We start from the raw sequence: 26,078 nt of genomic DNA on the forward strand, positions 1-26,078 counted from the left end.
GTCACAATTAGATATATAAATCCAAGGATCAAAAATCTAACTTTGGTACACCACATGGGGATCATAAAATTCTCCATGCAAGTATCCTCTATTTAATATATTAAGTGATATGATAACTTTGAATAATGGAACTTAAAAGGACGTTTGGTCCATTACCCACAAGTTGACTCCCATTAGCTCAATTCTCCCAATTTAATTTTTTGAATATGATTTTTGGGAGAAAAATGAATGGTGGTAGGGTCATCTCCCCAACTACATTGTTTGACCAATAAATATGTGAGAGTAAGGTAGGGTAAATAAAGAGACTGAGAATGGTAAAAAGAGAATAAGAGAAATGACCTCCCCAACTAGGAACAATTTGCATGGTTTCACGACTCCCACCAATAAGTATGTGAGAGAAACGCTAGGTGAGTGAAGAAACAGAAAAAGAAAAAGAAAGAATGAGAGAGAGGTGAGGGAAAAGGAGAACCAATAAATATGTGAAAGAAAGGTGAAGTGAATAAAGAGACAGAGAAAGGGAAAGAGAGAATAAGAGAAAGGTGAGGAAATTGGTTGTTATTTTTTTCTTTTTGATAGCTAAAGGTATTTTAACAAATTTTAAATGTACTTGGACTCAATTTTCACTCCATCATCAGGTCTTTGACTCAAATATAAGAGATATGAGGTTATCAGATCAATTATGCCCATCTGATTTCAAAACATAATTCACCAAGCATTTTATTATATAATATTGAAAACATGCTTTTGCAAAAGTCACTCTTGAACTTTGGATAACGTTTTCATCACCCAAACACGGGATATAGAGTAAAGGTGGGGAAAATCAAAGAAAAAAAAAACAACAAAAATCAGAGTTTATGGCCAAAATAATCTTTATTTTATTTTATTTTTTTAAAAAAGAGCCAAAATAGTGCATATTTGAAAGTAATTATCAAAGTGGTCTTTGAGTCCACATCAAAGCCTTTTCTTTGGCTTTTCTAGCCACGTAATCATCCATGCGAGTTTTTTTTTTTAATGTAAAAAACCACCGTTAGTGATTGTGGTTTTAAAAGTTTCATAAATATCCTTAAAATCATAGTCATAGACTATGGTTTTATAATTTTCTTTAGAACCGCAGTTACTAACTGTGGTTTCACAAATATCTTTAAACCACACCCCATTATAATTTTCAATAGTTAGTATTGTAATTTTAAAATTATTTTTAAAATCTTCTTTAGAATGGATTGATTGGGAGTGCCTCATCTGCTGATGGGTTAAAGCTAATCTCAAACTAACATGTGTTGACATTCTATCTAACTATTGAAAATTGTAACGAGGTGTGGTTTAAAGATATTTGTGAAACCATAGTTAATAACTGTGATTATAAAGAAAATTGTAAAACCACAGTTTGTGACTATGGTTTTCAAGATATTTTTAAAACCATAGTTAAGAGGATGGATTGACTGGGAGTGTCTCATCTGGTGATGGGTTAAAGCTAATCTCAAACTAACATGTGTTGACATTCTATCTAATTATTGAAAATTGTAACGAAGTGTGGTTTAAAGATATTTGTGAAACCATAGTTAGTAATTGTGGTTCTAAAGAAAATTGTAAAACCATAGATTGTGGTTTTCAGGATATTTTTGAAACCATATTTAGCATAATGGATCGATTGGGAGTGCTTCATCTGGTGATGGGTTAAAGCTAATCTCAAACTAACATGTGTTGACATTTTATCTAATTATTGAAAATTGCAACGGAGTGTGGTTTAAAGATATTTGTGAAACCATAGTTAGTAAATGTGGTTCTAAAAAAAATTGTAAAATCATAGTTCGTGACTGTGGTTTTCAGGATATTTTTGAAACCACAGTTCCTAAATGTGGTTTTATGGTTATTATGATAAAGAAGATTTTAAAAATAATTTTAAAATCACAATATTAACCATTGAAAATTGAAACAGGGTGTGGTTTAAAAATATTTTTGAAACCACAGTTACTAACTGTGGTTTTAAATAAAATTGTAAATCCACAGTCCATGATTGTGGTTTTAAGGATATTTCTGAAACTTTTAAAACCACAGTCACCAATTGTGGTTTTTTAAACTAAAAGAAAAAAAACTTACGTGGATGATTACGTGGGTAGAAAAGACTATTTTGACAAATATTTTGGGAGAGATCTATTCTCACTATTTTTTTTTCTTCAAAAGGATTATTTTGGACTTAAACTCTAGAAATCACTGCAATGGGAGTTTAAGTCCAAAATAATAAAAATTAAATTCTTTGTAATAAAAATTAATCCCAATATATTTCAATTGAACATCTTGAATGAAAATGAAGAGTTATTTTGGGTATAAGGGAATGAGAACGAGAATGATAATGAATGCTACTAAAAAGTAAAATGGATTAGTCTATTTGACAAAGCTTTCAAAAAATACTTCTAGTATAAAAATCACTTTTAGAGAAAAATAAAACATTTCATAAAATTTAAAATGCACTTTAAAAAAAAAAAATCACTTATAGTGATTATCGGAGAAGTATTTGATAAATGATTCTATTAAAAACAATTCTAAATAGAGTATTTCAATTAAAAACACAATAAATAAAAATATCTTCGAGTGTGTTCAGTTAAAAACACTTGTTCGTTTGATAGTGATTTTAGAAAGCACTCTCAATCTTTCTAACACTTGAAAATATTTATCTTTCAAGTATTAAAAAGACAGAAATGCTTATAAGAATCACTATCAAACATACTTTAAATACACTCTTTAAGAGTGTTCATAAGTGATTTTAGTTGGTATGATTCTCTATAAGCATATTTGAAAAGTTCACTTATTAAGAATCCATTTGGTAGTGACTTTACATAACATTTCTAACATAAGTGAATTACATTTATAACACTTCAAAATTTTTATCAAAAGAATTATTTTCAAGCGCTAAAATATTAGAAACATTTGCTAAAATTATTGTAAGCTCTAAATATCTTTTTAAAAAACATTACAAGTGGGTTTAAAATTTTTAAATGTAATTCCTACTAAAAAAACCTTTTTATACCAAATGTGATTGTAGATAAACATGCCCAAATAGACTATAAAAAATTGTTTTTAATGTTTAAAAATGTTTTTTTTAATAAAATTAGTTGAATAAAATTTTAAAATTAAAATCACTTAAAATGATTTTTGAATTAATGTCTAAAAACACTTTTGTTTTTGTTTTTGTTAAGTAACACCACAAAACCCTATAAATCACTTTTTTGGCTATTAAATTTAATGGGAGAATTGTGGTGAAGGGAGAGTCCACTTGTTGATAATGGGTCAAACATCCTTTTAAGTCCTCTAATTGATGGGAAATATATAAATTACAAAGAGACTAAAATACCGTTGAGAGTTATCATATCATTTAATACATCAAATAAAGTGTGGTTGCAGGGAGAATTTTATGAACCCCATGTAGTGCACCAAAGTTAGATTTGTGACCCTTGCATTTATATATTTAATTGAAAATTATATATTTTAATAATACATTATTTTTTATTATAATTTATATATTTTAATAATATAAAATGTCACTACTTAATCTCCCATTACTAAATTGTTATCTTCCAAATTTTAATATAAATACAATTTTATTTAGTTATTGGTGGAAAAAAAAACCTCCAACAAGAACCATGAAGCAAGTTTTTATGTTCTTTCATTTATACACTCCAAATCAAATGTCAAAATTAGATATATAAATTCAAGGATCAAAAATCTAACTTTGGTACACCACATGGGGATCATAAAATTCTCCCTACAACTATCTCCTCTATTTAATGTATTAAGTGATATGATATCTCTGAATTATGAAACTTAAAAGGACGTTTGGTTCATTATCCACAAGTTGACTCCCTTTAGCTCATATCTCCCAATTTAATTTTTCAGATATGGTTTTTGGGAGAAAAATGAATGGTGGTAGGGTCATCTCCCCAACTACATTATTTGACCAATAAATATGTGAGAGTATAGGGTAAATGAAGAGATTGAGAAAGGGAAAAAGAGAATAAGAGAAAGGACCTCCTCAACTACATTGTTTGACCAATAAGTACGTGAGAGAAAGGCTAGATGAATGAAGAAAGAGAAAAAGAGAAAGAAAGAATGAGAGAGAGGTGGGAGAAAGGGAAAACCAATAAACATGTGAAAGAAAGATGAAGTGAATAAAGAGATAGAGAAAGACAAAGAGAGAATAAGAGAAAGGTGAGGAAACCGGTTGTTTTCTTTTTTTCATCACCCAAACACGAGATATAGAGTAAAGGTGGGGAAAATCAAAGAAAAAACAAAAAAACAGCGATAAAAATCAGAGTTTAAGGCCAAAGTAATCTTTATATTTTTTTTATTTAAAAAAAGCCAAAATAGTGCATATTTGAAAGTAATTATCAAAGTAATCTTTAAATCCACATCATAAGCCTTTTCTTTGACCTTTCTAGCCATGCAATCATCTACACGAGTTTTTTTTAGTGTAAAAAACCACCATTAGTCATTGTTGTTTTAAAAGTTTAAGAAATATCCTTAAAATCACAATTATAGAATGTGGTTTTATAATTTTTTTTAGAATCATAATGACTAACTGTGATTTCATAAATACTTTTAAATTAAAACCTATTATAATTTTCAATAATTAGTATTCTGATTTTAAAATTAATTACATTGATAAAAAAAACTAGTTTGACAAATATTTTGAGGGCACTATTCTTCAAAGTTATCACGTGCGCAAACCCCACACATCACGTGCATGCCGACGTGGCAAACGCACGAGCGTGCCACCCTTGGGTAAAAGCCACTCATCTCTGCGTTGTCCTTCCTCTATTTCTCTCTCGCTTCACTCCCTCACTTCCCAACTCCCTCTCTCTGTCTCTAGGGTTTCCTTCCAGATCCTCTCTTTCCACGTACTACACCAATCCGCATTTTCGTTTCCGATTTTGCTTATTCCGATTTGAAACTCTGTGTGTGTTTTTTTTGGAAGTTTTGTTGTTAAGAATCGGATGATTTTGATTGAAATGGAGTTTGTTTGTTTTCTGGTGACTGTAGATTTGCGGAGATGTCGAAGGCTGGAGCTTTGGATCTCGCATCTGGTGTCGGCGGGAAGATTCAGAAAGATGAAGTGCTTTCCGCTGTTGAAAAGTACGAAAAAAAAAGGAGAAAATTCTATGCTTTTTCTCTCTTTGCTTTGTTGTTTACTTTGGATTGATGCCTGAATCTCTGTTCTGGAACTTTCTTCTTTTTTTGCTTCGTATCTCTGAAAATGACATTAGTTTTGCATGAATTACTCTTTATAATGAGTTTAGATCTCTTACGCACTTTCAATGGATGTCAATTTTGATATTGACTCTGTCAACAGTCAAATCTAGTGAAAAGAAAGTGTAATCCGTGAGGATTCTTTGAGAACTTTGCCTTGTATGGATCTATGAATTTTGGTGATAGATTGTCGAGATTGCAATATGGCTGACGTGGGCAGCTGTGGGTCCTTAGTTTGGGTTGTGTAATGAGTGAAGTACATTTCGTTTAAGTTCAGAAGGTCACGATCTGTCTTGGGTCAAAATGGCCTATTTATTAAAAAAAAAAAAAATGATGTTTGTTTTTTTACTTAATTCTAAATAGAACCTTAATGTTTAATAGTGTTAAATATTATGTTATTTGTTTTTGTAGTATTTTATTTTTATTAAGTATTAAAAAGTAAAAAAAACCAATATGTTATTTTTTCTATTTAGAAAAAGCTACATATTTTGACTTTTTCTATTTAGTAAAAAGTTTATAATAAGTCATGAAAAAGTAGAAAAACAAAGAACCTAAATTCTAAAACTAAATTGCTTTCAGCAAAAAGTCAAAAAAACAAACACCAAGTCTCTTTTTTAAATTTATGTTCAAAATGGTCTCTTTAGTGCCACGTAGGCACTATATCATAAAAAAATATTTTTTTTTATCATTTTAGTTGAAGTCTCAGTTACCATATAAATTAATATCTTAAAAAATAAAAAATTAAATATCTTAAATTAATAAATTATACAACTTTATATCTTATTTATATATTATATAAATTTATTATTTTAAAATTATTAATTTATTAATAAATAAAATATTCATTTATAATATTTTATATTTATCAATTTATGTTTGTTGAAGTAATACTAGATTCTTAAGCTTAAATATAAATAGTTTATTCTTAAAATATATATTTCTAATTTCAATAATAAACTATAATTTAATAATTTTTAATTAAATTTTAAAGTTAAAAAAAAAAAATTAACTGAAGCCTCAATTGGTAATTGAGGCTTTAGTTCAAAAATGAAACCTCAGTTACCAATTGAGACTTTAGTTAAAAAATGAAGCCTCAATTGACAACTGCGATTTTAGTTCAAAAATTGAAGTCTCAGTTGACAATTGCGGCTTTAATTAAAAAATGAAGCCTCAGTTGCCAACTGAGGCTTTCATTAAAATTTTGAAAAAAAATATACTTCTATGACATGGCTCCTATGTGCATCAAAGAGGCTAGTTTGAACATAAGTTTCATAAAGTGGCTAGATGTGATTTTTTTTTTTTAATCCAAGGGCCATTTTGACCCAAAACTCGTGCTAAGGCTTCAATGTACTAAAATGTCTCACGATTGAATTGTGTTCTCCGCCTGGTATATTCTTGGTTTTGGTAGTTGAATTGTTGTTGGAATTAACTTTATTTTGTCTTGTCAGCCACTACTGTTGCTTGACAAGAATGCAATTTTAAGCTTTGTTTTTTTTTTCTTTAGGGACAATTGTGTTTTGAGCCCAATTGAGCCCAAAAATTAACGTTTAGTCCATACAACTTACATAATTAATGGAAATGATATAAGATGTTAAGAGACCAATATACCTTTCAAATTTCCATATATTACCTTTTAAGGATATAAAATAGTGATGAACTAAAATACCTAATGACTTTTCACATAAGCTTTTTTGGTCTTTATTGCATCACTATTCATGCAACCATAATAATTCTATTTTAACAATTTGAATTTTTCATTGTTTTTTAATTTTTTTTATATAAATAATTGAAAATCAGCATTATTTTCTATTTTAAATTATAAATAAAGAAAAATTATGTTCAAAAACTATTTTAAAAAATACTTTCTAAAAAAATGGTAATATGATTTATATTTTTTATATTTTCTTTCTGAAAAAACATTTAATTAAAAAATAAAAACTATTTTTAAAAATAAAAGTTGAAAACCTTGTTTAGTACTATTTTTTATATGAAAATAATAAAAAGAATTAAATTTCATTCATTGATTATCCATTTTTATTTTTTTTCCATTAGTTATTTTTGTAATAAAAAAATATATATATATAGTATGTTTACAATTAAACAAAGGAATTGGTCAATTATGTGTTTTTTTGTGTGACTATCTTTTACATGAAAAATAATTAAATAATTAAATTATATATATGTATTACTCTTTTTAATTTTATTTTCTTTATTTATTTTTTGTCTAATAGAAAATTTTAATATATCCATAATTAACAAAGTAATAGATTAATTGTATACATTTTGATCTATTAAAATAAATTAATTTCCAATTTAAATAAATAAAATGAAATAAGTAAATAAATTTGGGGTTATTTTTATTTTTTAACGTATCTTATATTAATATTTTTTATGGTTAAATAAATTTTTTATTATTATTTTCTCTAATTCCAAAAATAAAATAAAATAAATAAATAAATTTGGTATTTTCTAGCTGATCTTATATTCATATTTCTTGTGGTTAATAAATTTTTTATTTTTTTTCTTATTTCCAAAAATAAAAGGAAATAAATAAATAAACTTGGCTTAAATAATAGTTTTTAAGTAATTTCTTTGTCTTATTTTTAATTACATTTTGCATTGAAAATAAAATAAAATAAAGTTTTATTTGTTTTAATTATTTTAAATGTCAAACTATTGGGAACATAGTTTAGACACTTATGTGGATATAATTTATGCATATATATAAAATTTATACCATTGTACAATGTTATTACACTAATTGTACAAGGGGTGTACAAGACTGTACATTTTGAACAACTTTTTTTTTCTTGTCATCTAAGGATTATACGCTCTCCTACTACAAATTCTTTTATTTCATATACTTTATTTAACTCGCATATAACAATTCAAATACTTACTTTAATAATTATGTTTAGGGAAAAATTTTGTTTTTATGTTTTATATCATTTTTAAAATCAAACAATTGGAAACATGGTTCACACATCATATGTGGCACATAATATATGCATATGGATGAAATTTGCACCATTGTACAAGGATGTTATACTAACTGTACAAGGTAAATGTTCAATTGGACAAGACAAATGTTCTAACTGTACAATACAAATGTTCTAACTATACAAGGGGTATATAAGACTATCCTTTGTGAAATATTTTAATCAATTTTGGACAACTTTTTTTTTTTATCTTGTCATCTAAGGATTGTACACTCTTAAGGTACACATTCCTCTATCACACACTCATCTTATGCACTTTATTTAACTCGCATATGACAATTCGAATACTTATCCCACTAATTATGTTTGAGAGAAAATTTTGTTTTTTCATCTTCCACTATTTTTTGAACCAAACCAATAAAAACATGGTTAACCTACCTATGGTTACACATTAAGTAGGGGGTATATGGAATTTAAGTCACTGTACAAGGTATTTACACTAAGTGTACATGACAAATATACTAACTGTACAAGAGTGTATAAGACTATTATTTGTGAATGATTTTAAGTAATTCTGAAAAACTTGTTTGTTTATTTCCCCTAACTGAGGATAGATGACATTCCTTACATACATTGGTTAAGCATACATTTATTTCATACACTTTATCTAACTTGTATATGGTCATTTGAATAGGTACCTCACTTATGATGATTGTAAAACAAAATTATACAACAATTTTTCTTCTTTTTTAAAACAAAACCAATGCAAACATAGTTAACCGACCTATTGTCAAATATTCAGGAGATGATGTATGAAATTTGAGTTATTGTACAAGAGTGTTACACTAATTGTACAAGACAAATTTACTAATTATACAAGGGTGTACAAGACTACTTTTTGTTAAGGATTTCAAGTGGTTTTGAAAAACTTTTACATTTTTTTCCACTCAAGGATTTTTCTGCACTCAAATTCTCTCACTCAAGAATTGTTTCGAATTTTATTTTTAAATTTCATCATCAAAATTTTGTAATGCATATTTTGTTTTTGTAGTTTTAGCAATGTTCTTTCTTTCCACTATTTTTTTTTTTTTTTTTGTGAAATTTTATCCAAATGAATCTATATTTAAAATTATAATCCTATTTATCAATTTTTTTTTACTAAAATTGTCTTTAATTCTTTTAATATATTTATACTTATTTATTTTAAAAATGAAAAACTAATTTTTTTTTTTTGTAAACATGTTCTATTACCTTTCAAGTAAAAAATTAGATAAGTTTGAAAGTCAATAAAAAAAAATTAAATACCACTTTCAATAATTTTTAAATAAAATTTTATATAGTATATTTTATTTAAAATTTAATTTCTAAAGTTTCACTAAAAAATTGTACTAACAATTTTCTTGTTGTGAGTCAAAATACTTTGCATTAGTCTATCTAGATAAGAAAAATTATTAATATAATATTAAAACTTCATATCTTAGTTATTTTTTTCAATAAATTTATCTTTTAAAAAATTTTAAAATAAAAACATTAAAAATTTAAAAGCTAAAAGGATATATATATATATATATATATATATATATATATATATATATATATATATATATAAAATAAGAGTGAAGTGATAGTCAATTTTTAAATTTTTTAAAACATGGTTAATGTAGAAAATATAAAAAATAATTAAAAATAAGAGAAAAGTATAAATGAAAGGGTAATATAAATTTAAAATAAAAAATGAAAATTAAACTAAAAGATAAATACAAAGAGATAAAAAATATTTGGATGAAAAATCCCAAAATTTTTATCCTTGCTTATAATAAGAGTAAAAAGATTCAATATCTTTAAAAATGAAAAAAAGAAAAAGAAGAAAAAGAAAAAGAAAAAAGTTAGAAATGAGTAATACTTAATAGGGAATAGAAAAGGGAAAAAAAACACAAAAAAAATGAAATTCACACTCACTATGTGCCTATGTAAGAGTTAAGGGTATTTTAGGGATTAATGAAGGATAAGATCCTTTTTCTCAATTTTCAGACTTTCTTTGGGTATTAGGCTTAATTATGTAAGATAAATGGACCAGATCTTAATTTTTTGGCCCAGCTAGGCCTAAAACACAATTCTTTTTTTTTTTTTAATTGAAAATGATGTGACTGGTGAAAGATAGTGCACCAATACTCTTGGATATTATCTAAAAAACAAAAAAAAAACAAACAAACAAATAAATAAATAAAAAATAAGGGGGAAGAAAAACAAAGAAAAGAAAATACGAGCATGAATTTTGGTGTAGATCACAATTCTCGTATACTATGGGGAATTACTTAGGGATTTGCACATTAAGGTCTGAAAAGGATCTGCATTATAGGATTTGAATGATTTGGAATCACAACTTATTTCCTAGAAAGACGTGGTCCAAGAAAAATAGAGTAAGCCGGTTTATTCATCTTGGGGATTCTAGAATTTTCTTATCATCTTTCTGTTCTTCAAATTGATAAATGATAGTTTTTTCATTCCTTCTTTCATTTGTTCATGTACAGAGTATATATAGAGGGTAATCACCATTCTAAGAATGGGAAATAATGATACAAGGAAAGAATGATATAAGGAAATAACAACTAATATCCTAATATCTCAATATTCCTAATATCTCAACTTTCCTAATATCTAAACATTCCTAATATCTCAATACTAAATGATATAAGGAAAGAATGATATAAGGAAAGCATTCCTAATATCTCAACACTCCCCCTCAAGTTGGTGCATAAATGTCACACATGCCCAACTTGTCTAAAAATTTTGAGAACACTTGACTTGGGACAACTTTGGTGAGGATATCGGCCAATTGATCTTCTGATTGAATCTTAGACAATTCCACAATCTTATCATCCAACTTTTCTTTAATGAAGAATCTATCCACCTCGACATGTTTTGTACAATCATGTTGTACTGGATTATGAGCAATGTCACATGTGGCTTTATTGTCACAAAACAATCGGATTGGTTGCTTAGATAGGTAACCTAAATCCTGTAAGAGGAGTCTTAGCCATAATGTCTCACAAAGTCCTAGAGCCATACCTCTAAATTCCGCTTCTGCACTTGAACGAGCGACGACATTTTGCTTCTTACTTTTCAATGTCAGAAGATTACCACCTACAAAGGTAAAGTAACTAGATGTAGATCGCCTATCATCCACTGCATCGGCCCAATCAGCATCAGTATATACTTCTATACTATGATGATCAACATTTTTAGCAAACAAAATTCCCTTTCCAGGAGCATTCTTCAAATACCTCAAAATACGCATGACTGCATTCATATGTTACTCTTCAGGATTATGCATGTATTGACTCACTACACTCAATGCATAAGCAAGATCTGGTCTTGTATGAGCTAAGTACATTAATCTCTCCACAAGTCTCTAGTATCTTCCCTTATCGATTGATACTTGATTAGGGTCAACACACAATTTCAGACCTACTTCTATTGGTGTATTAACAGGTTGACATCCCGACATTTTAGTCTCCTGTAAAAGATCTAAGACATACTTTCTTTGAGACAGAAAAATTCCTTCACTTGATCGAGAAACTTCAATCCCAAGAAAGTATTTCAGAGGACCTAGATCTTTCATTTCGAATTCTCTAGATAGATAATTTTGCAGAGTTTTTCTTTCTTTAGGATCATTTTCTGTAACTACTATGTCATCCACATATACGATGAGTGTCGTAATTTTACCATGTTGCTTTTTCAGGAACAAAGTGTGATCTGAATTACTTTGACGATAGCCAAAAACTCTCATTGACTTTGTGAACCTTCCAAACCATGCTCTTGGGGATTGCTTCAACCCATACAATGACTTCTTCAATTTGCACACCTTCTGACATTGCTTTTCTGACACCATGCATCCTGGTGGAAGATCCATATATACTTCTTCAGATAACTCGCCATGTAGAAAGACATTTTTCAATCAAACTGTTGTAATGACCAATCTAGGTTTGCAGCTAAAGACAGTAATACTCGAACTATGTTGATCTTAGGTACAGGTGCAAATGTCTCTGTGTAGTCAATTCCATAAGTTTGAGTGTACCCTTTTGCTACCAGTCTTGCTTTAAATCATTCAATATTACCATCTGCCTTGTACTTCACAGTATAGATCCAACGACACCCAACTGGCTTCTTTCCTGCTAGACATTCTACGAGTTCCCATGTTTCATTCTTCTGCAATGATTTCATCTCTTCATTCATGGCTGCTTTCCACCTTGGATCAGCTAAGGCTTCCTGCACACTGTTAGGAATAGCTACAGTAGATAATTGATTTACAAATGACTTATTTGATTCAGACAAACGATGGTTAGACACATAGTTGCTCATGGGATATTTGACTTTGGTAGACAATTCAGGTTCATATGTGGGTTTAGGAATACCTCTATTATGACGGTGTGGTAACCGTTTCATGAATGGATCAGGTTCCAAATTAAGAACATCCTCAACAAACGACGATTGGTTTGGTATTTCAATGAAGACATCTTCAGACCTAAATTGTTGACCACTCATATCCAACTCACCCACTTCCTGGTTCACTAGTTCAGATTGTCCAGATTCATCCTCCTTAGAGATATGATAATCATAATCGAGAGTCTGAATTTCCTTATGGTACTCCCCCTGAAGTTCAGACTCAGATGAAAAATACATCGAATCTTCATGAAACACCACATCCATTGTAATATACATTCGTCGAGTTGGAGGATGGTAACATCGATATCCCTTTTTGTGCAATGCATATCCAACAAACACACATTGCAATGCATGAGAAGTTACCTTGGTGCGTTGGTGTTTGTGTAGATGCACAAATGCCACGCAACCAAAAACACGAGGAGGTAGATTTGGGACGGTTGGGGCAACTACGGCATTAGTAAGAGCTTGAAGAGGTGTTTGGAAGTTAATTGAGCTGGAAGGTACCCGATTGATCAAGTATGCGGCAGATGTGATTGCTTCTCCCCAATAAGATATCGGTGTTTTTGCTGCTATCAAGGAAGCACGAACAACCTCTAACAAGTGTCGATTTTTTCGTTCAACAACTCCATTTTGTTGGGGTGTATTGGAACAAGTAATTTGATAAATGATGTCATGTCCTTTCAAATACTTTTGAAGATCAGAACTTTGATATTCTCCACCATTATCACTACACAGAACCCGAACCTTTGCATTGTACTGAGTTTCAATCACTTTATGAAATTTTTGAGACAACAAGTTCACTTCATCTTTGGTCTTCATCAAGCATAACCATGTCATTCTGGTACATTCATCAATAAAAGTAACAAACCAACGTGAGCCACTCAAAGTTGGGACTTTGGATGGGCCCCAAACATCAGAATGTATAACCATAAAAGGAAACGGACTTTTATTCAAAATTAACGGAAATGAAGCACGATGGCTTTTAGCCAATTCACAAATATCACAACGAAAACTATAAATATCACTCTTTGCAAACAAACTAGGAAACAATTTTTTTAAATAACCAAAGGAAGCATGTCCCAGACGTCGATGCCACAACCAAATTTCAGACTTTTTCTTCTCCCCCTCAGATCCATCTGCCATCAAGGCTTGTTGCAACTTATTTGAATCCTTTGATTGCAAGTCCAAGTAATAGAGTTTTCCCCGCTTAATACCACAACCAATCGTCTGTCTTGTTTGGATGTCCTTAATCACACAAAATTCAGGCCAAAAAATGACAATATAAGATAAGGCCGCAGTGATTTGAGAAACTGACAAAATATTGTAATCTAAAGATGGAACAATTAAAACAGAATCCAAATTCAAAGTATCAATAAGAGTTAAGGATCCTTCCCCAATGACTGGGGTTGTGTTACCATTGGCTGTGGAAACAATTTTTTGTGAGGAAGGTCTAAGAGGTGAAACCTGTCTAGAATCAAAAGTCATATGATCTATAGCACCAGAATCAATTATCCATGCACTATTAATAACAGGTGTAAAAGTATTTAAAAACTTACCACCATGATCTATAGCGGCTACCAATGCAAAGGCTTTCTCAGCAACATTAGCCTCTATTTTTATTTCGACAACAGTTGCAATCGAGGTTTTCTTGGAATCCTTCTTCCGTTGATCACGATTATTATCATTAATAACAAAGTGTTAATAGCCTAAACATGATCTAAAGGTCCATGGTTCAAACCTCGGTTCCTCATTTTTTTCCTGGTCATACCAAGAGTCGTTGCTTTGAAATTGTGGGATATCCAGACTGGTGGGATCTGTCTTATTACAGTCAATACATTTGAAGGTTGACTTATCAATATTAGGGCTTGTCTTAGGATGGTTGATCGTTGTCGGACTACCATAGCGACAAAATATCCAGGATTTCAGTTCCATGGCTCTGATACCACCTTCAAATTGATAAATGATAGTTTTTTCATTCCTTATTTCATTTATTCATGTACAGAGTATATATAGAGGGTAATTACCATTCTAGGAATGGGAAATAATGATACAAGGAAAGAATGATATAAGGAAATAACAACTAATATCCTAATATCTCAACTTTCCTAATATCTCAATGTTCCAAATATCTCAACTTTCCTAATATCTAAATATTTCTAATATCTCAACACTAAATGATATAAGGAAAGAATGATATAAGGAAAGCATTCCTAATATCTCAACATCTGTGTCTATGAATCCTCTAGTTTTCTGCACAAGATATTATTATGAGCTTTGTAAAAAGACTAACACAACCTTTGATTGCTATTGAAAAAGGGATGTTGTCATTACAATTTCATTGCCCTTATGCTTTATCTTCAAAGCATTTTCATTCTATATTATCAAAGAATTCCACATAATAAATTTACCTACCAAAAAAAAGAATTGCATATAATAAATTTATTTCAGTGTCCATGGCCTGCATTCTTTGTAAAATGGTATATGGAAGATTTTGGAGTTTCTTTCCTTCACTTTATAGAATTATTGGTGTTATGCACAAATTATTAATATTCTTATACTGCAAACATGGTTGTTATGTGAGTTTAAGCTTTTTGAAAAATATCTGTATATGCTTTTTACTGATTCCTGGCATGACATACATGATAGCCTGAGTATCTGGTGCTTGAGGTTTGTTAGATGTATTTGAACATTTTAGTAAGAGTTTCAGGTTAATGCTTCAGGTATGAGAAGTATCATGTCTGTTATGGTGGTGAAGAAGAAGAGAGGAAAGCTAATTACAGTGACATGGTAACAGAAGCCCTTGTGTTCCCACTTGTCCTTCCCCCCCCCCCCCCCCCCCCCCCCCCCCTCAATTCCTTTTTAAAATATACAACTTTAGTGTCATTCTGGATAATTTGATTTCAATTTTTCTTTTCCCCTTTAATGATTGCATCTGCTACATTATTTTAAAAATCACAACGTGTTGAGATCTTATATTTATTTCTTTGAGATATTACCAAAAAAAAAAGAAGAAGAAGAAGAAAAAAGAATAGCTCCAAGATAACAAGTTGCCGAATAACCATTTTGATGAAGCCTCTTCTCTATAAGGCTCTTCTGAAAGAAACAATTTTTCTGAAGCTATATCACACCAGATGCCCAATGTAGGCTTTTGATGTACTGTTTTTATGTGAAATTAACTGACCGTCTAAACAAGACCATCTAATCTATAAGATTTGCCTCATGTGGATTTCAGGTTAATAAATATTATGATCTTGTTACCAGCTTCTATGAATTTGGATGGGGAGAGTCTTTCCATTTTGCACCCAGGTTTTTATTCATCTTAAAATATTATCTTCCCTGCTTTCTTTTAAATTTCTGCCATATCAATGGTATTATGTTTCATGTTAGGTACCTCTGATACTTCTAAAAACTAATAAAAAATATGATCTTATGCATGCAGATGGAAAGGGGAGTCTTTCCGAGAGAGCATCAAGCGACATGAGCACTTCATTGCTTTGCAACTAGGTGTGAAGCCTGGACAGAAGGTTTGTCTTCTTTGTTCATTTTTGCATTACTACATGGGAAAAACATTGGTAATTTGATTTTTCTTCCATTACTACAGGTGTTGGATGTAGGATGTGGAATTGGTGGACCACTAAGAGAAATTGCTCGATTTAGGTAATGGTTTTATTACTTGAACTTCTTTCTCTGCTTGGGTTTGGTTGTTGGTGCTCTTTCTCTTTTTCTTTTTTTCTTTTGTTGCTAATATCATTGATCATGGCATAACAAAAGCATAGTCCTGTATAGTAATTCTATATACTGATTTATACCATGATTTGCAGCTCAACATCGGTTACGGGGTTGAATAACAATGAATATCAAATAACAAGAGGAAGGGTATGTAAATGAGCAAAAGCTTAAATGCACTGCAATAGCTCCCATAAGAATGAGTTTTTATGTTTTATTATAGTTTTAGGTATTCTATAGCAATGGTTTGAACTACTTATTTTGTTTCTATTTCTGACTTGGGCATTAGAACAAGTCACCAAGATTAGGATGATGGCCATTTGGTTTGTTTCATTTCCAATGGCCAGTAACATTCTGCATGCCTTACTTGTACATGGGCTGCACCCTTTTCTGGCATTAAAACAAAATACTTATGAGCTACTGTTTCTCCATAGGAACTGAACCGCATTGCTGGAGTGGACAAAACCTGTGACTTTGTGAAGGTTGTTATCATTCTAGATAAAGTTCATGTTCATGTTCTTTTTGCAACTCCTTTCCAAATGCTTTCTCAAATTGTTTTTGGGTTATTTCTCTTGATGTTATCATTGATGGACCTCTTTATGATTAATTTTGTGATATCACTGCAGGCTGACTTCATGAAAATGCCATTTTCTGATAATACTTTTGATGCGGTATATGAGATTGACGCAACCTGTCATGCTCCTGATGTGGTACATTATTTTACAATTATCCATAATCAATTCCAGACTTTCGTATAAATCTCTCTTGTTTGAGGCTGCATATCAACTTCTGTTTTGAATATTATTTTAGCTGTTTGTTTACGGTGGTTTTATTTCTGGTTGAAATAGCTTGGATGCTATAAAGAGATCTACAGAGTATTGAAGCCTGGCCAGTGTTTTGCTGCATATGAATGGTGCATGACTGATGCCTTTGATCCCAATAACCAAGAACACCAAAAAATCAAGGTTATAAATGCTTGATATTTATGTATCTGTTTGACCTATTACTTGCTCTTAAATGATTGATAACATAATAAATTCCATGGTTACAGGCAGAAATAGAAATTGGTGCTGGCCTTCCAGACATCAGATTGACTAGACAATGCCTCGAAGCCCTAAAACAAGCAGGTTTTGAGGTGAGTGAAAACCTATGTTTCTTGTACTGAACCTGCTATGAGCTTGTGAGAAAATGATCAGCAGGAGGGTCTTATCTCTGTTTTTGTTCTCTATCAAGGTTATTTGGGAGAAAGACCTAGCTGTGGACTCACCTCTTCCTTGGTACACGCCTTTAGATAAAAGTCACTTCTCATTAAGTGGCTTCCGTGTAACAGGTGTTGGACGTTTCATTAGTAGAAACATGGTAAGGTTTTCATATGCTGCCTCATGCTCTTGTTACGTTTTCTTTAACTCTTCAAAAATGACAAAATTATCCCCTTGGGAGTTGCTCTTTATGCTTTGGAACTCTGGTATTTCCTGAGTATTCTTTTTGTTCTCAATCTATTGAAAGCAGTTAATTAGTGCTTGGTTTTCTTCTACCATTTTAGGTCAAGGCCCTAGAATTTGTGGGACTTGCTCCAAAGGGAAGTCAAAGAGTTCAAGCTTTTCTAGAGAAAGCTGCAGAAGGGCTATTTGACGGTGGAAAGTATGAGTTCTCTTCCCTAAACAGAATTTTCTTTCATGTCATTCTTCCCATCCTATGTAAGAATGGGAATATATCAAAATTACTTGTTAGAGTATCTTGTTTCTGATCCAACTGTCCAGTGAAATCGAGTAAAATCAGACGATTCAAAATGATACTACATTGACCTAATTATTAGGATTAAACCACAGACCTACCTTCTCCTTTACACACTCCAAGCCAATTGATAAACGATTATCTGAAAAGAGAGGCTTCTAAAGTTCGTGTTTTATATGTATTGATTTACACATTCTTTTCTTTTCAGTGCTAATTTCCATCAACTACTAACCCAATTATGTGACTACTTCCAGGAAAGAGATCTTCACGCCGATCTATTTCTTATTGGGTCGAAAACCAAACTCAGATAGTGATGTGCCAGTTGGACCCAGTAACCTGCTGTAGGTATCAAATCAAAAACTCTCTCTTAGAACTGGGAATTGACCGGCCTAGGCTGACTTTTGGTGTGTGATTGCTTGTCTTCTTTCGGTTTCCTGCATGTTGTCAGCTTCGTCTCCCATTACAATTTCTTCACATATCCGATGAATGAATTTTTCTATAACTTGCTTCATTCCTTTTTGCCTATCCTGTATGTATTATCTTGTTTTTAATTCTATATGCTTTAGAGTCATGCGCTGCCATATTGCAGAATGTGATTGAAAGCTAGTGGCGTGCTAGTTCTATGAGAATATGCCCGTTGCCTGCGCCGTTTCCTTATTAGCCTGTTTCGTAAACAGAAAATTGTTTTTGAAACTGGAAACCAATTAGATTTTTTTTTCTTCAAAATTTGTAATGAAAATATGGCATTTTTTAAAAATATTTTTAATTATTTTAAATAAATAATTATATAAATGGTACGAGGAATGATTGAAAATACAGAATTATATAAACGTCATTTTTAAGACATATTTGAAAATAAAAAAAACGGGTTAAGAAGATTCCAAGTTTTTAAATGATTTGTTTCAAAAAACATCAGTTTTGAAACTATTGTCAAAAATTGTTTATAAGTTTTATTTGGAAATTGTTCTTCAAAATAGTCGTTTGTTCAATGATAAATTTATAAAGAAAAATAGTTTTTGGAGAAATTGTTTAAAACAAAATTAGAACAAATTTAGTATGTTTTTAGTTATTTTTTGTATAATAATTAAAAAAATAGAGAATATTTTAAAATTTTTATAAGATTTCAAAATACCTACTATTTTCATGGAGAACTTTTATTTAGAGTTCTTATTAGAATTTTATTTTTGAAAATAATTAAAGATTAATAATTATTTCCAAAATCCGTTTCTGAAGAGTTATTTTGGAAATCATTAAAAATGTCATATATTTAATGTTGGCCAGACTTGAAATTGTCACATCATATTTAGTTAGATTATGAAGGGGTCAAGACACATCCTGAGGCGGTTGGAATTGTCCCTAGGCCAGGTTCGACCTGGGGAGTATCGTGCCCTGCCCTGCCCTGCCCTGCCCTGCCCTGCTTCTCTCTCTGACCCACCACCAACATGCCTGCAAATTGGAACTCGTCAAGACGGCAATCGGAATCCTAGCACTTTGGATTCGATTTGATGCGGTGGTCAAGTTGGTGGTTTTTATTTTTCGGGTGCAAAAATGTTTTAAAAAACCATTCTATTTTCATCTTAAACATGTATTTTTTAAAAAAATAAGTTCATTTAAAAGTATTATATTTTATTTATTTATTTTATAAATCATTATTTTTAATATTAAAAAGAAAAAAAAATCCAAGTTGGTACTCCTAGTCCTTGTAATTCTCAATACCAGTCACCTAGAAAAATTAAAGGCACCTTCAGGGCCGCCTGAAAGTAAGTCTTTTTAATTGAATTTTCAATTAATAAAAAATGCCTCTAGAATGCAACAAAGTCTTTGCCAAAAGTCTAGGAGGAATAAAGTCTGCATAATTGACGCCGTTAACTCCATTGCCTTTAAAATTGAGATATTATAGTTTTAATATAATTTCTTTTATTGGAAGAGGGAGATTTAAATTTTAAAAGCAACATTTGAATATTAAACTTTTAAATTAAGGTTGAAGTGGGGTCACGTTTTCCATTCCTTTGTATCAATTTTAACAATATTTAAATTGATAGACACCATCGTATTTTTAAGTTTGATTACTTGTAGCTCAGTATCACATCCTACTTCAAATGATTCTCCCCTAATTTTATATAAAGGTTAGTATCTTACATAAGTTTAGGAAAAACTAAATCTGTAACATCAGTTTCGTTTATTTATACTTTGCACATAGATTTCATTTATTGGTACTCTCAATGATCTATATTTTATTATACATATTTAACGATTTAGATCTAAACTTCGACGGATATCAAACTTTGCATTACGAACAAGAGTCAATTTTAATTGTGAAGTCTGAATATATATGAATTTATCTTACCTTTGAACAGAAAAAATTATTATTCACATCTAAATTTTTTTGCTTATAATATTATATTAAAATATTTCAAAATAAGATTTAACTTATACATAAAATATATTAAAATATATCAAGTCCAATAACAAAAACTCCAAGTTTATTTTTACACGCTTGAAAGTAAAAAAAAAAAAAAAAAAAAGTGAATGACTAAAACAAAATGATATCAAATATCTATTATTTTACTTCAATGAAAGTTTTTCATAAATTTTCAACAATTCTTACTAGCATTGAAAAGAATGTTATTATTAAAAAAATTAAAAAGAAGTTACTAATAGATTAAAATGCAAATTCTTAGTGAACTTATGAGTTATGTTTGATTCCCAAAAAGTAATAAGGAAAGAAAAAAATGTTAAAGAAAAATGTTTTTTCATGTTTGGTTTCATCGTGAAAAATACAAAAAAATAAAATAAAATCAAATATAATTAAAATTAATTAAAATTTTATATATTCTAAGATTATTTAATATTTATATAATAGAAAAAAATAAGTGAAATGAATTTGAAAAAATTAATAAAAACAACTTATTGACTTTGAATTCATTTTTTATTTTTTTCTTTCCACTTTTGCTTTTTATTTTCTTTCACTCACACTTTCCCTCAAATTTTCCATGAACCAAACGGTCATAATATCATGCCAAAAAAATTCACAACACATTTAATTAAAAAAAATTAATCAAACCTTTTGATTTATATTTGATGCACAACTCCATTAAATGACAAAAAATAGTAATTTATAAACACATTTTCTTAAGCTTTTGTTTTTTTATAATTATACTTTCATGTTGTATATGACCTAATTATATTCTTTTATAATAATTAACATTTTAGAAATTTTGAAACTAAATTCCAACATTTTCTTAATTAAATGACTCTTATAATTATATTTTTGATTCCTAATATATATATATATATAATTAAATTCCTAAAAGAAAAGTCGGGTATAATAATGAAATATTTCATATATAATATTTTACATTTCATTATATATTTTATAATTTCCTGGAAAAATAAAAGAAAAGAAAAAGGAATCTTTAAGATCTCTCTCAATTCATTAAATTAAATCAAATCAGAACAACCATGACAGGGACAAGACATCAAGAGAAGAAAAGGAGGATACAAAATGAACCCTCTTTTTTTTTTTTTTTTTTTCTCTTTATCAAATGGAATAGAGAATGATATGATCTTCATGAGCATCCTTGACTCCCTTGGAGCCGCAGCTGGACCCACTGAGGCCGGCGGAGGAGGCCAGGCTGCCCTGAGGATGGTGGTGGACGTGGTCGTGGTCGGAGTTGGAAGGAGGGTGGTAGTACATCCGGGCAGTTTGTGGGCAGTGTGAGTGGAACCTTGCCACTATTCTCACCCCTGCATCCAGCAGCTCTGTGTACTTTCCCATCTCACTTTCTCGCCCTCCAAACACGCTCTTCTCTCTCTCCAAACACCCCCCTTTCTTTCCTTCCTTTCTTTGGTAGAAAGAAAAGAAAAGATCTAAAAAAAAAAAAAAAAACCCTGCTAACACCCTCTTTTTTTCCCTCTCTCCAAACAGCCTCCTTTCTTCCCTTTCTTTCCTTCCGGGGAGAAAGAAAAGAAAGGAAAAGAAAAAGAAAGACGAAAAAATGGAAAATATATTAGAAGACGTCCCAAGTGGAACAGCCCATGAGACGAGACAGAGATTGTGTGAAACGTTTGTGAATAGCCACAAAGCCAACTTGTGGTGTAGATATATACAGACAGGATTGCAGCTGTGCTTTGCCGGATTCTTTTCACATTTTGCATACTTTTCCCCCTTTTCATCTTTTTTGTGTTTTGGCCCCACTACTCTTTTTCTTTCCCCTTAAATTTTTGGTATTTTTTTAATATTGAAGAAAAGATGATGTATTTTTCATCCTTTGACTTATATTAATGTTTCTAGAAATAATTTTCATGTAATATTTATTATTAATAATAAAAATTTAATCATAAAATTAAAGAGTTTTTTTTGGGTTCGAAAAAAAATCTCGATTAACTAATTTTTTTTTTTTTTTTGGTAATTTACGATTTGAAACAAAATTTAAAATAAAATATTTTGAAATTTAGAAAAGAATTAGAAAAAACAAAATTGCAAAACAAATGAAGAATGTAAGGAATATTGTAAAAAGGCAAAAGTAGAAGGGCATTGGTGCAAGAACTTTTTGCGGTCAACTTTGGAGAACGCGTATTGCGTGAAATATTCGCCGCGGCAGGTGGTGGTGACAGGTAACGCCGGTAGTTGAGTCTCACTTCCATTGAATATGTGGTATTGCTTTTTACATTTCTACCCTTTCTTTTTTGTGAAAGCACATGACTAATCCTTTTCGCCTAACGTGTTTTATGGGTTTTCACATTGGGGTGTGGGTATTAAGTCCAAATTATAAAATTAAAAATAATAAGACTACAAATTTGGGCTCCATGGGATTCATATTAAAAGGGCTTGGTAAATCAACTTAATAACTTAAAATGATTTAATAATTTAATTTAAATAATTAAGTAAATTAAATATATTTGGTAAGATAATTTAATGATATAATTTAAAGTAAAAAATAATTTTAAGTAATAAATTCATATTTTTATTTTACTTTTTTACTTTTATTTACCTTAATTATCTTTATAATTTCCTTTACTATACAATTTCCATTGTTACTCGACCTCATTTATCATAGTTATGATTTATGAGGATAAATGATTTAAAATAAGTTTTAAGTTAATTTTATCAAATAACTTTAATGCTTAAAGTAAGAATTAAGTAATAAATTTCAAGTTAGCAACTTAAATATAATTTAATATAAAGTTAACTTAAATCATTAAGTAATAAGTATTAAGTTTTATCAACCACCCTTTTAGACAAAATCATAGAATGTAGGACCCAATAGAAATTATAATATATTTTCATTTCACAAGTCAAAGTCATATATATATTTGAAAAAGTAAGAGGAACTTCTTGTGCTATTTGGGTGATGTTAATAAAAATGTTTTCTACTTTTAATATGAATTCTCCATTCTTATTTTTATTTTATTACAATTTTTTAATATATATATATATCTATATATATTTAATTTGGACCGTCTTTTACCATAAAAGAGTATGATAACGATATTTAATTTGATGAATCAAGGACAACGAATAAAAGTGCTTTAAGATGAGTGAACAAGGACTTTAATTGAAGTCTGAGTGGTTAAATTCTAATGACGAAATTATAAAAATAATTGTTAATTAATGTTTAAATAATGCATCTATAATAAATGACATGTTAACCGTTACAAACAATGGGTTCTTATATTTTAAGAATGAGGATGACTAAAAAATAGGTTATAAATTATTATAATAAAAAGAGTAATATTTTTAATTTTATTTGATCATTAATAAATGATATTTCAAAGTAAGCTTAAAACTTAAATATTCACAATTATTATCATATTTGTAAGAAAATAAATAGAATAACTATGATATGCAACTTGATCAAGAATGCCTTAAAAGTGTATTACCATGATGAGTTTTAAGAGAAAGTAGAATTAGAATATTATTATGCCTTTGGCAAATAGCTAGAAAAATGCGGAGCATCATATATATCATAGTTGGAAAGTGGGGTGGTTGGCTTCCTCGTACCAACAAAGTGACAAATAATGCCCCCAATAGTTTATTTTTAGGTTCACAAGCTTAGATCATACCTAAGCCAATTGTGAATTGAATGGAATCATTATAGAATAATTCTACTTTTTATTGTGTATTAATTAAATAATTAATGTCCATATACAAAGAATCAAAAAAATAAATTTTTAAAAAATCATCCCATGTGACCCATAATGCATGCTTTGTAATATTCTCTAACAGGTATCTCCAATTTCTGATTATAATATACTTTTTGTTTAAAAGGAATATTATATAAAATATTTCTTAAGTTTATTTATGGTTATAATTAGATTCAAAGTTAGTGGAAATACATCAATGAATATTTTAAATCATGAGGGGAAAAAGTTATGAGAAAAAAATATGAGTTTATGAGGATTATACATGGTGAATAGAGATGTGAGGAAGAGTGAGACACCCGATGGAGCAAGAGGCCTTATTAGGGTGTAAATGTGAGGAAGAGTGAGAGACATTTAGTGGAGTAAAATGAAAATGCAAAAAGTGGGAAAAAGTGAGATGTTTGAGGATCCAATTATATGAATTGCTTTATTAATGTGTTCTTATTTTATATGTTTACATTGATGCTTCTATTGGCACAAGAAAATGTGTGCATTCTAAAACTCTTTAATCATAGTGTCAACCATTGCTTCGGGGTGAACAAGCATAAATACGTAAGGGTTAAGATAATTATAAGATAAAACCATAGGAAAAAATCCTATGAAGAAACTAAGATAAGAATGAAAGCTTATGTACTATACAATTTTGGGCTATTAGAAATTTCAGACAAGATAGAAATATGTACAGAACTAGTTACAAGACCAAGTTTTTCACCAGTAAGTCATTCTCTACCCACAAAGCAAATCCTTATATCCCAAAAAATTGGAGTTTGATGCATCTTCCAATGGCCTAAAATCAATTCCTTTTTTTGCACTCGACCAGAAAGTAGACCCTTATTATAAAGTGGTATACACCTGCTCATTTCTTTATTAATGCCAATTATCATCTTGAATAGTGAAACTCTCTAATTCCTATATCGAGATTAAGGTCTATCTTAATGAAACCAAGTCATAGAGCAATTTATCTAGTGTCCACTATGCTTGCCAATAGGACCGATTAAAGCCCCATCCATGTTCCAAATGCGTAACCCTTGACCAAATCAGGGCATGCATCAATTACATGGCCAAATCCAAGAGTCAAGCTAGTTGTGCAGCATTCGTGTATTTATCTAGACATAATTATAAAACACATCACTTCACTAAAAAGATCTAATCCAAAAATGTTGGTTTTAGAAATCATTCTACACTACCCCCATCCAATAGTTTAAGGAGATACAACCAAACCCCTGTGAGGAACAAAGGTCACACCTAATAATTGAGTGCAATTTAGATCCCTATTTGTTCTAAAGTTTCATTTCATAATTATTATTATTATTAATAAAACCATTTTTAAAATATAGTTTTACTTATTAAAATGTTTTTAGAATATGATCGATCGTTGAATTAGAAAAGTTATTGATTCACAGTTTAATGGTCAGACAGATGGTTGAACCGTAGTCAAATCAGTGATGCCATAAATATATAATTTATAAATTATTAAAAGTTAAAAATATAAAAATTAAAAAATTTAAACAAATTTCATCTTTTTATCATTAATATTGATAGATTAAATTATGATATGGGTGCCATGAAGATTTATTAAAATTTTAGAATTTCTAATTTTATTAAATATGTTTAACTTATAATTATTCTTATAACATAAGATTCTATTATTTAAAATTAGATTTTAGTAGCTATATATTTTATTAATTTCAAAATTATTAGTTGTTTTATCTATATTATTTTGATATTTATTATCATGAATAAAAAAATATTTAAATTTATTTTTAAGTTTTGAATATATATATATATATATATATATATTAAAATATTAAATGCTTTCTTGTACAAAGCTGTTGAGTCATCTCAATG

At 29.6% G+C, this 26,078-nt stretch overlaps 2 protein-coding genes across 2 annotated transcripts; one reads left to right on the top strand and one right to left on the bottom strand.

Moving 5' to 3' along the window:
- Positions 1-4,817: 4,817 nt before the first annotated feature.
- Positions 4,818-18,642, top strand: LOC117928779 (cycloartenol-C-24-methyltransferase-like). Its single transcript, XM_034848786.1, has 14 exons — positions 4,818-4,892; positions 5,035-5,127; positions 15,347-15,413; positions 15,859-15,932; positions 16,066-16,150; positions 16,228-16,283; positions 16,448-16,502; positions 16,787-16,834; positions 16,979-17,062; positions 17,201-17,317; positions 17,404-17,487; positions 17,586-17,711; positions 17,896-17,993; positions 18,341-18,642. The coding sequence occupies exons 2-14, from the start codon at positions 5,045-5,047 to the stop codon at positions 18,429-18,431; spliced, it is 1,068 nt and encodes a 355-aa protein (XP_034704677.1). The 5' UTR covers positions 4,818-4,892; positions 5,035-5,044; the 3' UTR covers positions 18,432-18,642.
- A 756-nt stretch (positions 18,643-19,398) lies between these two features.
- Positions 19,399-21,864, bottom strand: LOC117927828. Its single transcript, XM_034847517.1, has 2 exons — positions 21,699-21,864; positions 19,399-19,532 (listed from the first exon to the last, which is right to left on the bottom strand). The coding sequence occupies exons 1-2, from the start codon at positions 21,862-21,864 to the stop codon at positions 19,399-19,401; spliced, it is 300 nt and encodes a 99-aa protein (XP_034703408.1).
- Between the last annotated feature and the right edge of the window lie 4,214 nt (positions 21,865-26,078).

This window comes from Vitis riparia, chromosome 13, assembly GCF_004353265.1.
Source record: "Vitis riparia cultivar Riparia Gloire de Montpellier isolate 1030 chromosome 13, EGFV_Vit.rip_1.0, whole genome shotgun sequence".
In the NCBI taxonomy this organism is placed as follows: Eukaryota; Viridiplantae; Streptophyta; class Magnoliopsida; order Vitales; family Vitaceae; genus Vitis; species Vitis riparia.